The sequence below is a fragment of the Anabrus simplex genome, chromosome 7, assembly GCF_040414725.1.
Source record: "Anabrus simplex isolate iqAnaSimp1 chromosome 7, ASM4041472v1, whole genome shotgun sequence".
In the NCBI taxonomy this organism is placed as follows: Eukaryota; Metazoa; Arthropoda; class Insecta; order Orthoptera; family Tettigoniidae; genus Anabrus; species Anabrus simplex.
Window position 1 is genome coordinate 120,747,607 of NC_090271.1, and position 15,010 is coordinate 120,762,616.

A 15,010-nucleotide genomic window follows, 5' to 3' on the forward strand; every position below is an offset into this window, starting at 1 on the left:
CCACCTATTCAATACAACTCAATATGTTAGAGTTAAATCCTCATTAAAATAAGAATTGGTACATGTTTTGCCCTTTCCTATGGGGCATCATCAGCCATATCATTACCTTAAACCATATCAGGTACCTGGTTAAAATTGATCTAAAAATCTGCTACAAAATTGAATACATAAAAAAACCTCACTTAAAAAAGCCATCATTATGAGTAACTTGATTTAGGTACAAGTGAAAATTAACAATAATGATGGCCTTGAGCCATGGTCAATGTTGAATATGAAAGAAAGTTTTAAAATGTTATTACAAAATGATGAAAGTGAGTATAGAACAATATAAATGATTATATTACAAACTAATAAGGAAATGCTCCTTCTAAATTATCTAATAGACAATAAAAGCCCTCTGTATGATCAAATAATAATTTTGTTTAATAAGTTAAATCTTCAAGACAAACAATTTTTTGAAGTTTTTAAGACAATATGAATAAGCACTCCCACTAAGCCAATAAACATATCACGCCCCTCCTCTTCTCCGAATGCACACAACTCCTCCCCTTGCGCTAACTGCAAGCACATGGCCCTGCCTTCTCAAGTCCACTCCCCTCCACCAAGACGACACATTAACAAGACAACATTCTAACAATATTAAAGCTAAATGTTAACACCACAGACTCAAAGTTTACGTGTAAATCCTCCTTTCTTTTTTATTTTTTCAACCTAATTAATTATGAATTTCTCCTTCCTTTTAGGGCTTGTATACAATGGACAACTTAACATTAATAACTTATACCACAGTTTGACAGCCCCTTTCAACTAATAAACTAACATCTGGACACTCTAACAACAGAAGCACACCATCAACATAGAATATTGTTCAACAGAAGAAGATAATCAGTGACACTTCAGCAGTCCTCATTAAGTTGTTAATTAACTATTCAACATAGGTTCTCGAGTAGAATTACAACATGAAAGCAACGTCTTTCTGTGCTAGGCACACTATCAACACAGAATATTGCTCAATGGAAGAAGATGGTCTAATGACATTTCAACAGCCTCATTAAGTTGTTCTCTAATAAATTATTCAACATAGGTGCTCAAGTAGAGGATGGTTGCCTAGTTGTACTTCCTCTTTAAAAAATAATCACCACCATCATCAAGTAGAACTACGACATAAATACAATGTCTTTCTGGGCTAGTTACAAACTAAAAAAATTAGAACTTATTCGCTACTTTTGAATAAAAGTACACATGCCAAGGTTCAGTATTACAAAAAATGGCACAGTGTTGGAATGCATTTCCTTATTAGTTTGTATATAATCATTTGTATTGTTCTATACCAACTTTCATCATTTTGTAACAATATTTTAAAACTTTCATTCATATTCAACATTGACCATGGCTCAAGGCCATCAATATTGTTAATTTTCACTTGTACCTAAATAAAATTACTCATATAATGATGGCTTTTTTAAATGAAGTTTTTTTATGTATTCAGTTTTGTAGTAGATTTTAGATCAATTTTAACCAGGTACCTGATATGGTTTGAGGTAATGACACGGATGATGATGCCCCATAGGAAAGGGCGAAACATGTACCAATTCTTATTTTAATGAGGATTTAACTCTGACTTTAACATATTGAGTTGTATGGAATAGGTGGAAGAGAAAGAAATTTCTTACATTTAAATATAAGATCACACATCTCCGAACAACTGCTGCCACCGTTCTTCTTCCTCTAAGAATCCAAACCCTTTGGCACAACAAAACAAGTAGCGTGTGTGTCCCAGTATGATTACAATGATAGTGTTCAATCATCCTTTCAACCATATTCTGGAGTGTCATCAGAATCAACAACTCTTGATTTCATGCGAAGAATTCCTTCGTTATCTGTGAACACCTGCAGATTCTTCAATTGTTCCTTTCTTTCTTCTTCATAAAGAGTTTCACTCTGGATAAGAAAGAACAGCTTCTTCTCAGCATAGAGAAATTCTTCGCTACCAATTTCTGTAGATACACGATCCCTATGATTGCATTGTCTGAATCTCAAAATCCAAACAATAGTCCTAACAATTTTATTGTATTCCTGTCAGTTAATTCTTTCACCACTGATGTTACATCATACACTGATTTTTGCACCATGGAGGGGCACTTCAAGAACAAAGTCAGGTTTATCAACACTCCCGTAATGATTGTATTGTGTACTCATATAACCCTGGAGGTGGAATCAGGCCTCATCCAAGAATATTAAATGTGCATCTATTTGCCCATTGTATAAATTTCCCAGACTCCATTCATGGAAAGTGCACCTACATACTTGGTTACCTGGTTCAAGAGCATGTGCCACAGTTATTTTATATGGCTTTAAGTGTAATAATTTAGTGGCCTTTTGCCCACACTCACATAAAATTCGCACTTGTTGAGCAAGACAATGAAATTATTTTTTGGAGAATTTTCCAAATGACTACTAGGAATGTCTACACTCGGGAATCTTTCTTGAAACTGTCCCTGAACGTCACGAACTGAGTAGTTTAATATATATGAATCAGATATAACGATACGCTGTGGCATTGAAAATGCCCAAGCCATTATATCCTTTACGACTAATTACCAAATTAAGACGAGAACAAAACATACACGCTTGGGAACAGCTTAAATACAACTGTGTCATCGGACACGTGAAGAAGGTCAGCTAGCAGGGATGCGTACATGCACACAAAACAAAGGCTAGTTTGATGGAACAAAACCAGGTGATGGCATACCACGCTAACCCTTTCCTGTGTGCAGCGAATGAGTGAGGGCTTGCGCATAGAATAAACACTGTTAACGCTGGAGTAAAGCATATCTGATCTCTAGGGCTCGGAAGTTGAGGGAAAATCCTTTTTTTTTTCTCTTGTGTCTGAAGACGAGGTCCAACATAATGTATGTTCATTCTGGATCATTGTAGGCCAAAAAATGGTGGGTTTTATTTGTGCTTTTTTTGTGGTTTCGGCTTATTGGTCCTTTTCTTAAACTTTTTTAGGTCTTAATGACTCTTTTTGCAATTTCTCCTTCTTTTGACTACATTTCTACTGCCCATTCTCAATTGGAGTCATCATTAGTTCATCCATCACCTCTTAAACATCTTTTCTCTAGTAAATACATATATTTGAACCATATCTGACAAGAGTGAAAATGAAATGAAAAAATGAAACTTGCTTGAAAAACCAGAGGCATCAAATTATGTGCAAAATAAGTGAAATATTAAAAAGAGAAAATTTTGATGTGAGTATTTTTAAAGAGGAAAATCTCGCTTGCTTCAAGTATGAACACGTAACATTAGTTGATGCGGAGAGAAGTTTCTTCATGTTTCACAACGTGCTGTCTGAAAACCAACGATCCTTTACATCTAAGAATCGGGAGATGGCTTGTGTATCTTTGTTGATGGACCACCATGCCATCATCGATGATTCCTGGCAACTGCATGGATAGAGTGTCTATATGTTTCTGAATTCTGTCAATCCTTTCCATTCTTGCAGTGACATATTCATTGTATTTGTGATGAAATCTGTCTATCTGAGTGCTGGCCACCCTCATCTGTGTGTTCCTTTCTCTTTCCAAGCACAGTAATTTTTCCAAGGAATCAGACCATCACATAATATGTCCAAAATATGACAGTTGTAATCTTTCAATAAATGCCTCTAGAGGCATATCTGGATTGATCCATTTGTTTTCTTGGCCATGCAAAGTATAGGCTACCTAAAATTAATGAACGCAGGTTTTCATGGCTCATTGTCATTTATTAAAAATAAATAAATATTATATCTCTTCTGTTTTGTTGATACTCGTTAATATAAAGTGGCTTTAATCCAGAAATAATATTAATTTTAATAAATACGGTGTACCTAAAATTCTTTGTCAACACCATAGCTCAAATGCTTCAAAGTGCATTCTACCTCACTTTTTTATGGTCTATCTTTCATAACCATATGAAACTATGGGAACCGTTCTGACTTTGATGTGCACCAACACATCCAGGCATTTGATTCTTACCTAGGCCTTTAACTGTTGCCCTGCCAAGTGTTAACCTTCGGCAAATTTCTGGACTGCTAGAGCCATACGACTGTTGATTGTTTCCAGCAGACAGAAATTATCCACCACTTTGATAACTTCCTTATTTAACTTGATATCTGATGGTGAACACATCATTTGAATCTTCATCTTGCCAACATGAAGGTACAGTGCCGTGCTTGCACTCTCTCCTTTAACTTTCATTATGACGTACGATATTGTAATTGAATACTGTATGTACTGTATTGCATAAATTGTTAAATTTAGAGACGTCTTTTGGTATGTACTGTTAATATTTTTGTAGAAGTATATAAAATTTGCAATAAAATGTATAGAAATTTTGTTATCTGTGTTGATAATGAATTTTCTGGACAATAACATTCAGACCCAGTCCCATTCAAGCCAGATAAACAGGTTTTACTCTAATGGAAAATGTTTGAGAGTACACCATTGATCTATTCAAATATTTCCAGTTATATCTGAGCATTTGGAAAAGTATGTTAATAATATTTCTCTGTATTGTGAGCCCATTATTATATTACTCACTTCCAGTATGATACAGTGGGGAAAATGAGACCATTTTCTTTAAATGTGGAGTATTTCACTTTTTATTTATACTATCTCAGGGCAGATTAAAAACAATTAACATTATATAAAAATGGTATTACATTATGATGTGCAATATAACTAAAATGAATTATTCTGCAAAAGAGCACAAATTGTTTCTAGAGGGTTAAAAGAATTCAAGTGTTTCATAAGCGTACAGATAACATGTAGACATAAGTAAATAAAGAGTTCCTTATTTTATGTATATATATTTTAAACTGTTAATATAGTGTTGCTTTTAATCGTAATTTTCATATATATTATATGTGTGTATGAGATAATGTACAGTTGGAAATTCTTGTATAAATGTGTAGCTATCTTTATAAATAAAATTAAAACTTTATCCATACACTTCACACTTTTGCCTCTTACTTTGTTTTTATCTTGACTAGATATTAAAAAAAATGAAAGAGGGTTCAGTTCAATTTGTCTGTCTGTCTGTCTGTCTGTCTGTCTGGATAGACGGACGGCCATCACAAGAAAACAACTGGACAGATTTTCTGGTAACTCAGTATGTAAGTTGCCGGAGAGTGTAGTAGGCTATATATTATTTGATTTGTACAAAGCGGCTTAGCAGTATTAACCCTCAAGCAGGTGCACAATCCTATGCTACCGAGGTAACTATTAATGAGGTAAATTTTTATTAAATTAATTTTAGTAAAATAAACTTCTATTAGCCTATAACTCTCTGTTTCCACAGCTTTGGCTGACCTTTATAGGAATCTTAGGAATTTTAGCTCTCCGCACAATCTAAGACTTAAGGAAAAATGCTATGTTTTAACAAGAAAATTCTTCTCTTCTATCTGATTGTCCTCATTTGTATGAGAGATGATTTGCGCATTGATTTCTGCTATATCCTTCAGAGCATAGAATACGACCAATGACTCACATCATGTCATGCAAAAGACAGAATACGCATCTCTCACCGTGTCAACTCCTCTGGCTTGCCCGTGGTACACCCTACAGTGACTATATGTACAGTGTGGCCAGGTCCAGTCCAGCCGCCATGTTTTAGCCAAGTACTCGATCAGCTGATAGATGCAGGAGAGTGATGTTATTATTGTTCCAGTAATGAACAGATTAGGTCAATGTTTTAAGATGTTATTTATTTTGCTTATGCTCTGTGCATATAGGCCTATCAGGATTTGTTGTATTCAGTGTCTGACTACCTGACGTAAGACTTGAAAATTTTAGATTTATACGTGGTATAGGCCTACAAGTCACAATTATTGAAGAGATTAGATATTCTGTATTGATAGCTAGGCCTATAATAACATTTATATTATAATGCATGTGGCACAAAATAGTATAGTCATTGTCTTGAATAATGTATGTGATGTCTGTAAAGTTAGTCTACATTAAAATTTTAAAAAATACCATTACCATATTCCAGGTTAAATGGTTTTACATATCAGAATATACAACGAAGTATCATCAAACTATACATAGAAATGAATTTTTTTATATATGTCTTAACACACGCAGAAGACAGAAAATAAGTTAACCGATGGGTAGACAAAATTGTATTACTTAGCTCTATATTTATGATAACATAATTTAACACAGTATACTGTACCATTTTACTCGTGGTACTAAAAGAAATAATAACGAAAACCTGCTACTCTTTAGTGGTGAAAAAAAGCAACTGCCATGGTCCCCGGGTTGTGTATAGTGCTCCTTCAATGATGGCTATGGTTTGATGCCCAAAATGCGGAATTAAAATATATTATTATCACTATACAACAGGCCTATATTTTGAGAAAATACTATTTGTTGCTCGGTGAAAACAAGCGGTTATCCTGATCCCGGAGTACTTGAATTCAGGACTCAATTATCGACCAACCGCAGTTCGATTCCCGTAATGTGCGACTAATTCTGCCGGTTCGGTTAGTACTGGTAAATATCCACTGTATTTTAAACATTCTGTTTGCTACTATCGCTTTCGCTAATACGTTGTTATTACTGTTATCATTACCGTTTTCTTTTTCTACCGCTCTTCCCACAACTGTGGGGTTGTGGCTGGGAACTGCATCACACTTGTGGATTTGGTCCTGTTTAACGCCCGGCTGCCCATCCTGATGCAAATCCTATATGGAGGGATGTAATCAGTATTGCGTGTTTCTGTGGTGATTTATAGTGTGGTGTGTTGTCTGAATATGAAGAGGAGAGTATTGGGACAAACACAAGCATCCAGGCTAGGCGGCACTTATAACCACGTCCTTGAAGAGATGAATAGCCATAAAAGTTTGAATTTGAGAATATATCAATCATAATATCTCATATGGTGAAAATGAATGAGACTTACAGTAAATGATAAGGAATGACTTTTCCTGTAACTTTTGTTATGTACAGGTTTTAGATAAAACATATATTTTTGGGATAGCGTATTTGGAAATTTGTGAATAATAATATAATTGTGAAAAATCTGTTATTTTTCCTTACACGGTAAAATCGCACAAAACGTAAAAGATCGAAAATTATATTCTAAACAACTTTTGTTACGTGCAGATTTTTGATACGGTAAATATTAACGGAGAAATCTGACATTACCAGGCGAGTTGGCCGTGCGGTTAGGGATGCACGGCTGTGAGCTTGCATCAGTTTAAGATATTACCAAAATTTATTAGGATCAACCTGTTCAATACAATTGAGTTTCCAAAGTTAGGATTTACATCTTATTACACTAAAATTACACTAAAATATTCACTTATCCACAAAATAACATATGGGACATATCTACCATATAATAATAACTTTACCTTTATTAAATGACTTATAACCGCTGCCCTCAAAATCTCGCAAGCTATGTAATAAATATTTAATTAGAATAATAATCATAGTATATGTTTTTTAATGTATAATTCTTGAAATATATACTTAAATAGGTGTATTTACTATAAGTGTATATATGATAATAAATACATTTCAATGCGGACCAAACATGAAATTTGTATCGTAATGTGAGCTTGCATCCGGGAGATAGTGGGTTCGAATCCCACTGTCAGTAGCCCTGAAGATGGTTTTCCATGGTTTCTCATTTTCCCACCAGGAAAATGCTGGGGCTGTACCTTAATTGAGGCCACGGACGCTTCTTTCTATCTCCTAGGCCTTTCATATCTCATCATTGCCATAAGACCTATCTGTGTTGGTGCGACGTAATGCCACTAGCAAAAAAATCTGACATTTACTGTCTTGGCCTCCATAAAATTACTAACTCATTTTCTTATTATTGTTACCATTATAATGCATGAGACAACTCTACTTGTTACTGGGAGCATCTTAAAATGCTACTTTCAGAGTTGAAAACAAGCAATTGTCCAGTTTCATTCCTTTCCGGATCTGTTTCTGCACCCATAAGCCTAACATCCTGGCATAATTTTCTTCAAACTCAGACCTCAGAAATACGTAAATTCACACACAATTCGAACTAATAATACTAAATAATCGTCCTTGTTTAATAAAAACATATTTTTGGTTGTATTAAGGTTAAAACAGGTAGCCTGTATTTCGCTGAAATTGCATAAAGAGTGATCTTACCCTGTGCGGAAGACATACGTTTAAATCAGCTGACGGGACATTTGGCTAAAACATGGCGGAGCCAATCAGAATGAATGAAGCACTCGTTGGCCACACTGTACATATAGTCACTGTAGTGCACCCTGGATAACGGGGCACAGCTGCAGTTAAGTAGTCTAAACATCAGCCTGCTGGACCAAAAGCTCTCTTTGAGGATATCCCAGCAATTTAGAGCAAACACTTCAATATATATGTGGGGTTTCCAGCAAGAACCCCACTAGTCAGAAAATCACAATTACAGGAAAACGAGAAAAAACTGCATATCTTCGTCCCATAAATAGCTTCTTTTTTTTTTCTAAATATTCTGTAGGCATCAGGGATGTTATCAGAACTCATTGAGTGATACTAAATTATATTCTCTGGGCCTGAAGAAGGAAAATGGATTGGACTAGTGGGGTTTTTGCAGAATTCGGTACACCACCACTAAGATAATGCCTAATAATATTATACTTATATACCATATACTGTAAATATAAATGATTATTTATTAAATAAAGAAGAGGAAAATGTGATATACAGCATACAATGACAACTCAAAACATTAATTTTCACATCCATCACTATTGTCATCATTGTTTCGTGATCACAACTGGTTGTAGGTACATCCACTGATGCAGCTGTGCCAAAGAGTCTTGAGTAGTACTCTTTGCTTGCAGGATTTGCGAGGTATTCGGCAAGTTTTAATATGTCCTTAGCCTTCATAGGTTTCACTGCAGGAGGGGATGGGAAAGCTCCTGGTAAGTTGATTGTGTCAGGAGTTTTGAACTTCGGATCTGTGATGATGTGACGGCTCCAAGGACCCCGGTAAATTTGTCGCAACTATACAGCTTTATGTTTGAAGTCACACTGCGTAGATCGAACACCCTGAAGCCTGAATGCTGGCTTTGATTTTTTACAAAACAAACTGTCAGTTGTTGTTTTTTAATCCTTGAAATCATGGTGGGTAAATATCTCCAAACCAAATAGAGATGGATGCCTTCGGGCCTTCAGAATCCTTTCATCCCAGTCTTCAGGAAGTTCAGCGGTGGTAGTCTTCCTGCGTTGAGCAGAAATAAGTGAACAGTCCTGGTCGTTTGGTAGGTAGCTATGATCACGAACGGGGAAAAAAGTATGTAACCCTTATAAAAAGTTTGAATATGTGCACTACACAGAAGAGGAAGTAAACCATTGTTTTATTTTTATTTTGCCGAGGACAGCTGTCACTTATTAAAACCAGCTCATCCGTTAAATCGGAATGTGGGATGCTATTTATGAAATGTAGCAGCATTAGATAACCTCATTGGACCATTTGTGTCCATATTAACGTAAAACCTTGGAGAACAGGAGTACAACCTAGAGGAACGCGGGCAGTTGTAAACAAAAGTGTAGCTTATCAGTGGTTTATTGGGAGTTGGGCAGAGCGCTCTCACAGCACCTGCCTGAAGCACCACTGACCAGTGGTGTTCTCGCTAGCAACAGTCCAGACTTGTGGGGTTTTTGCCGAATCGCCGTATGTTTAGAGGCTAATACAGTACGACTTGAGGTGTTTTTGACAGAATCAGTTGTGTAATCATGTGCGTAATGCTGAACACTACAAGATGGCACCTATAACTTCTTTTTTTTTTTTTTTTTTTTTTTTTACTAGTGGGGTTCTTGCCGGCAACCCCTCATATATCTTTTCCAAGATTATACCTAGTTTATCAGGATCAGTTAAAATTTGCAGAATCGTGCATAATTAAAAAATAGCAGAAATGTCTGCATTATCACTTTCAGGCCCAGTGGTGAAATCAATGGAAAATCACCTTACTCATCATTCCTTGTACACCTCATTTATGGTGCCACCATCAGCCTTTGTGGTTTCTCTAGAACTGTATAACATTTGGTGGTGCTATTTAAGGATCCAACCAACCTCTGGGATGAAGAGTCAACAGGTGGACAGAACGACAAGAACGTGCCCGAAATGTCTTCTATTATGGTGCGTTGAAACAGTAGCAAAATAAAGGTGGAGGTAATATAACTTGCATGACCAGACCCATGGCATACTTTGTACACTAAGATGACATTACCCCAGTTTATTTTATTTCACCACTGTTCACATGGAGGTATAACAACACAGTTTATCACTATGCTACTATGCTCAGTGGTTAAGGGGACCAAAATTAGAAATGTCAAATTTCTCCATAAATATTAGCTGCATCGAAAATTGTACATCTTAAAATTTGTGTAAAATATTAATTCTAAATTTTTATGTTTCATGTGTTAACTGAGCACAGTGGCAGTTACAAATGAACAACTTCAAAGGCTTCCATGAAGAACAGTGGTTGAATGATTTAAAGACAGCAAGCTGCCAAGAAAAGAATGCAGCAATTCTGGGCTACAAAAAAAGACTTCCAAAAATGTGACACAGTTATTTAATGTGGTCATTATTGGCCCTAAATGGAAAAGAGATTATAAGAACTTTTAAAATACAGTGCTACAGTCACATGTGTTATACTGCTCCACACAAACTTATGTCTGGTGAAAAATCTATATCTTCTACATTACTGGTTATTTATCTGTGCATTGTTTATTCTGTTTCTAAGTGATCGGCTAATGATGACCCGGAATTTGGGATCGAAACTGGTACCGTTTATGATCAGCTAGTGATGTAACCTTACATTACTAAATAACAAAAATTAAGGTTATGATCTTTTTGTCACATTATGATGTCTTTAAGTTGACTTAGGACCTCAGGCAAAGAAGTAAATCTCTAATGTCAGCTTACTATAAGCTTAACATTACAACACTGTCATATACAAATTCACACAAACTTTTAGTATTTCAAAATTGTACACATCAATCAATCAATCAATACTGATCTGCATTTAGGGCAGTCGCCCAGGTGGCAGATTCCCTATCTGTTGCTTTCCTAGTCTTTTCCGAAATGATTTCAAAGAAATTGGAAATTTATTGAACATCTCCCTTGGTAAGTTATTCCAATCCCTAACTCCCCTTCCTATAAATGAATATTTGCCCCAGTTTGTCCTCTTGAATTCCAACTTTATCTTCATATTGTGATCTGTCCTACTTTTATAAACGCCATTCAAACTTATTCATCTACTAATGTCATTCCACGCCATCTCTCCGCTGACAGCTCGGAACATACCACTTATGATATACTAACAATTTGTTGGTTATTTTGATCCACCTTTTCAATACAAATTACAGTTTGTGTTGCTAAGTTGTAATGTTACAACACTAATTTACCGGGACATGTTTCGCTTTTATTCACAAGCATCATCAGCCTATACTATTGCCTCAAGGTTTGTCATTTTTGGGTTGTTGTTACAAATTTCATTACATTGAATGTAAATCTGATTTCAGTGATAATATTTAAAACAAAAATAATATACACATTAAAAATTATGACAATATGATTTGAAATGTTAAAATGGATTAACTCTTAATTCTAAAACACATTGACGTCCAAAACACAGTTTTTAATTTGGCTAAAAATTGTTTGCAATGTTAAAATAAAATTGATTCAACTATAATTTGGCATTAAAATTTGAGTCATAAATATAAATATAAATATTGGATGTTAATATAAAGGAGCCATAATTTCTGAAGTGCGTTGGTTTCTAGAATACAGTAACATTTCAGTATTGAGAATTATAGTTAAGAATTGTGCTCTCTAAATAATGTTATTTAAAAAGACTGTAATTTTGCATTATGCGTGATTAGTCATGATGATAATTTAGAATTGAAGTCTTGAGTTCATTGGAAAATGGCTTCTAGATTTGATGAGGCTTGCTGCTGCAGTTTGGCAGTTTGATCAGAGGAAGCATTGACATATTTAATTCTTGTTTGTAGCGACCAGACTCTCCGTTGGAAGTTGATTGTTTTGATGTAAGTTATGGTTAAAAGGGGCTTCAATCCAAATTTTGAGTACTGGTATCTGATTATGTTTCTTTCGATTTATGGAATGAAAGAAACATCTGGAACAAATGGAAATGAACTTAAGTAATATTGTGTGTGTGTGTGCGTGCGTGTGTGTGTGTGTGTTTTTTGTGCTTATAATGTGAGTGTTGATGTTGTATTATCACTTACCCCTTTGTCTGCTGCTACAGAATCTTGTGGGCCTTATTGCGTTACTGTGACTATTGTCTGTTGTGGCTCTACTCCTTGTGTTGTACATATGAAAGAGCTGTTGTGAAGGGCGGGTAGGGGGTTGAGGGGAAGATATGTTGGACGGGGTGTTTGCTATTGACGTGCTACGTGGTGGGGAATTCTTATTTGTTGTCGAGGTGGGGGTAGAGGACGATCCTGCAGGCGGGGCGTTAAGCTTTGGCGTGTTATGTGGAGGGGGACTTTTTTGCGTTGCCGAAATGGTTTCAGTTGTGAGTGTATTTAGATTGAATATTTTAAAGAATTTACTTTTATCTGATTTGAGATTTCGTAATAATGTTGGCAACTGCTCTATTAACGGACTTTTTATTTCGACCGTGTCATTCAAGTTTTTTTCCTTTATTGAAGTATTGATCCAAATAAATATATATGTTTTCGAATTCTGTCATTAGCTTCCCCTTTTCGATTCTTTTGATTATTGTAAGGTCTTTATCTATTGAGGTGTAATGATGGCCGGTTTCTTTCATATGATTACTCATTGCGGAGTATTTATTGTGTTTTAAGGCATTAAAATGTTCCATGTATCTGGTTAGGAAACTGCATCCAGTTTGGCCAACATATGAAGATTTACACTGTGCGCATGTTAGTCTGTATATTCCGGAACCTTGAAATTTGTTATTGTAGGCATTTACTGTGTTATGATTAAAAAATAAGTTTTTGTTAGTGTTATTTGTTTTAAAGGCTATTTGCATATCTCGTTTTTTGAGTGGGTTTGCTATTTGGTGAATCTTTGAACTGGTGTAAGTCAAGGTTGCGTATTTGGATTTTTTAGTCTTTTCCGGTGTGAGGTTTGTGGCTATTTTGAGCTTTACTTTGTTGATGATTCGATTTACTATGTCTGCTTTATATCCATTGGCTAGTGCTAGTTCTTTTATAAAATTTATTTCTTTTGTAAAATTCGCGGGTGATAAGGGTATTTTGTAGGCTCTGTAGACCATACTGTAAAAGGTTGCTTGTTTGTGGGATTTGGGGTGGAGTGAGTCATTTCTTATTGTTATTGGCGTGTGTGTTGGTTTTCTGTATATCTGATAATCAAATCTGGATTTTAAGCGTGTTACAGTAACATCTAAATAATTCAATGAGTTGTTTTTTTCGTCTTCTTTGGTAAATTTTACGTATTTATCGATGTTGTTTAAAAATTCAAGGATTTTTTCGCTGTTATTTTTTCGGTTGTCTGTTATTTCAAATGTATCGTCAACAAATCTCAGCCAAAGACAGATTCCTTCTATGTTTGGTTTAATTATGGTATGTTCTATGTTATCCATATAAATACCCGCTAATATTCCCGAGCTGGGGTCACCCATGGCTAAACTTAATTGGTGGTAAATTTTATTGTTAAAGGTGAAATAGTTATTATTTAGTACGAATTTAAGTAGTATAATAAATTCATCTACTTCTAGCTTACTTAAGTTGCTATATTTGGAAAGGTTTGAGTTAATAATTTCGATCGTTTCTTTAATGGGGATATTTGAATACATATTGGAAGTGTCAAACGAGCTCATTCTATGGTGGAGTTGTAAGTTGAAGTTTTTTAATCTTTCGCAAAATTCAATTGAGTTTTTAATTGAGGAGTTACTGTGGAACTTATAATGCTTTTTGAGGAATTAATGTATAAATTTTGATATTTTATATGTTGGGCTATTTCTGCTGTTTATAATTGGTCGAATGGGTGTATTGTTTTTGTGTACTTTAGGTAGTGCCTTTGCCTTGGGTAATGTTGGGTTCATGTTGACCATTTTTTGTTCTTGCTCATTAAATAAACAAATTGAATTTTTAAGGATTGTTTTTAGATTCCTTTGAATTCTAGAGATCGGGTCTTTATTTACTATAGTGTAAGATTCATTAGAAAAGAATTCTTCGGTTTTTTTGATGTAGTCACTTTTATTTACTAGGACTATTGTTTCGCCTTTATCTGCTTTATGTCCATTGGCTAGTGCTAGTTCTTTTATAAAATTTATTTCTTTTGTAAAATTCGCGGGTGATAAGGGTATTTTGTAGGCTCACATTATAAGCACAACACACACACACAATATTACTTAAGTTCATTTCCATTTGTTCCAGATGCTTCTTCCATTCCATAAATCGAAAGAAACATAATCAGATACCAGTACTCAAAATTTGGATTGAAGCCCCTTTTAACCATAACTTACATCAAAACAATCAACTTCCAACGGAGAGTCTGGTCGCCACAAACAAGAATTAAATATGTCAATGCTTCCTCTGATCAAACTGCCAAACTGCAGCAGCAAGCCTCATCAAATCTAGAAGCCATTTTCCAACGAACTCAAGACTTCAATTCTAAATTATCATCATTACTAATCACGCATAATGCAAAATTACAGTCTTTTTAAATAACATTATTCAGAGAGCACAATTCTTAAATATAATTCTCAATACTGAAATGTTACTGTATTCTAGAAACCAACGCACTTCAGAAATTATGGCTCCTTTATATTAACATCCAATATTTATATTTATATTTATGACTCAAATTTTAATGCCAAATTATAGTTGAATCAATTTTATTTTAACATTGCAAACAATTTTTAGCCAAATTAAAAACTGTGTTTTGGACGTCAATGTGTTTTAGAATTAAGAGTTAACCCATTTTAACATTTCAAATCATATTGTCATAATTTTTA

The 15,010-nt window shown here is 34.9% G+C and overlaps 1 protein-coding gene across 1 annotated transcript in view; it reads left to right on the forward strand.

The window, feature by feature from the left end:
* Positions 1-14,699, forward strand: part of Mis12 — a 51,728-nt gene extending 37,029 nt beyond the window's left edge. The window contains exon 4 of the mRNA XM_068228508.1: positions 14,430-14,699. Coding sequence (XP_068084609.1) covers positions 14,430-14,465 — 36 coding nt within the window. The 3' untranslated portion in view covers positions 14,466-14,699. The remainder of the gene's footprint in view (positions 1-14,429) is intronic.
* The last annotated feature ends 311 nt before the right edge of the window (positions 14,700-15,010 follow it).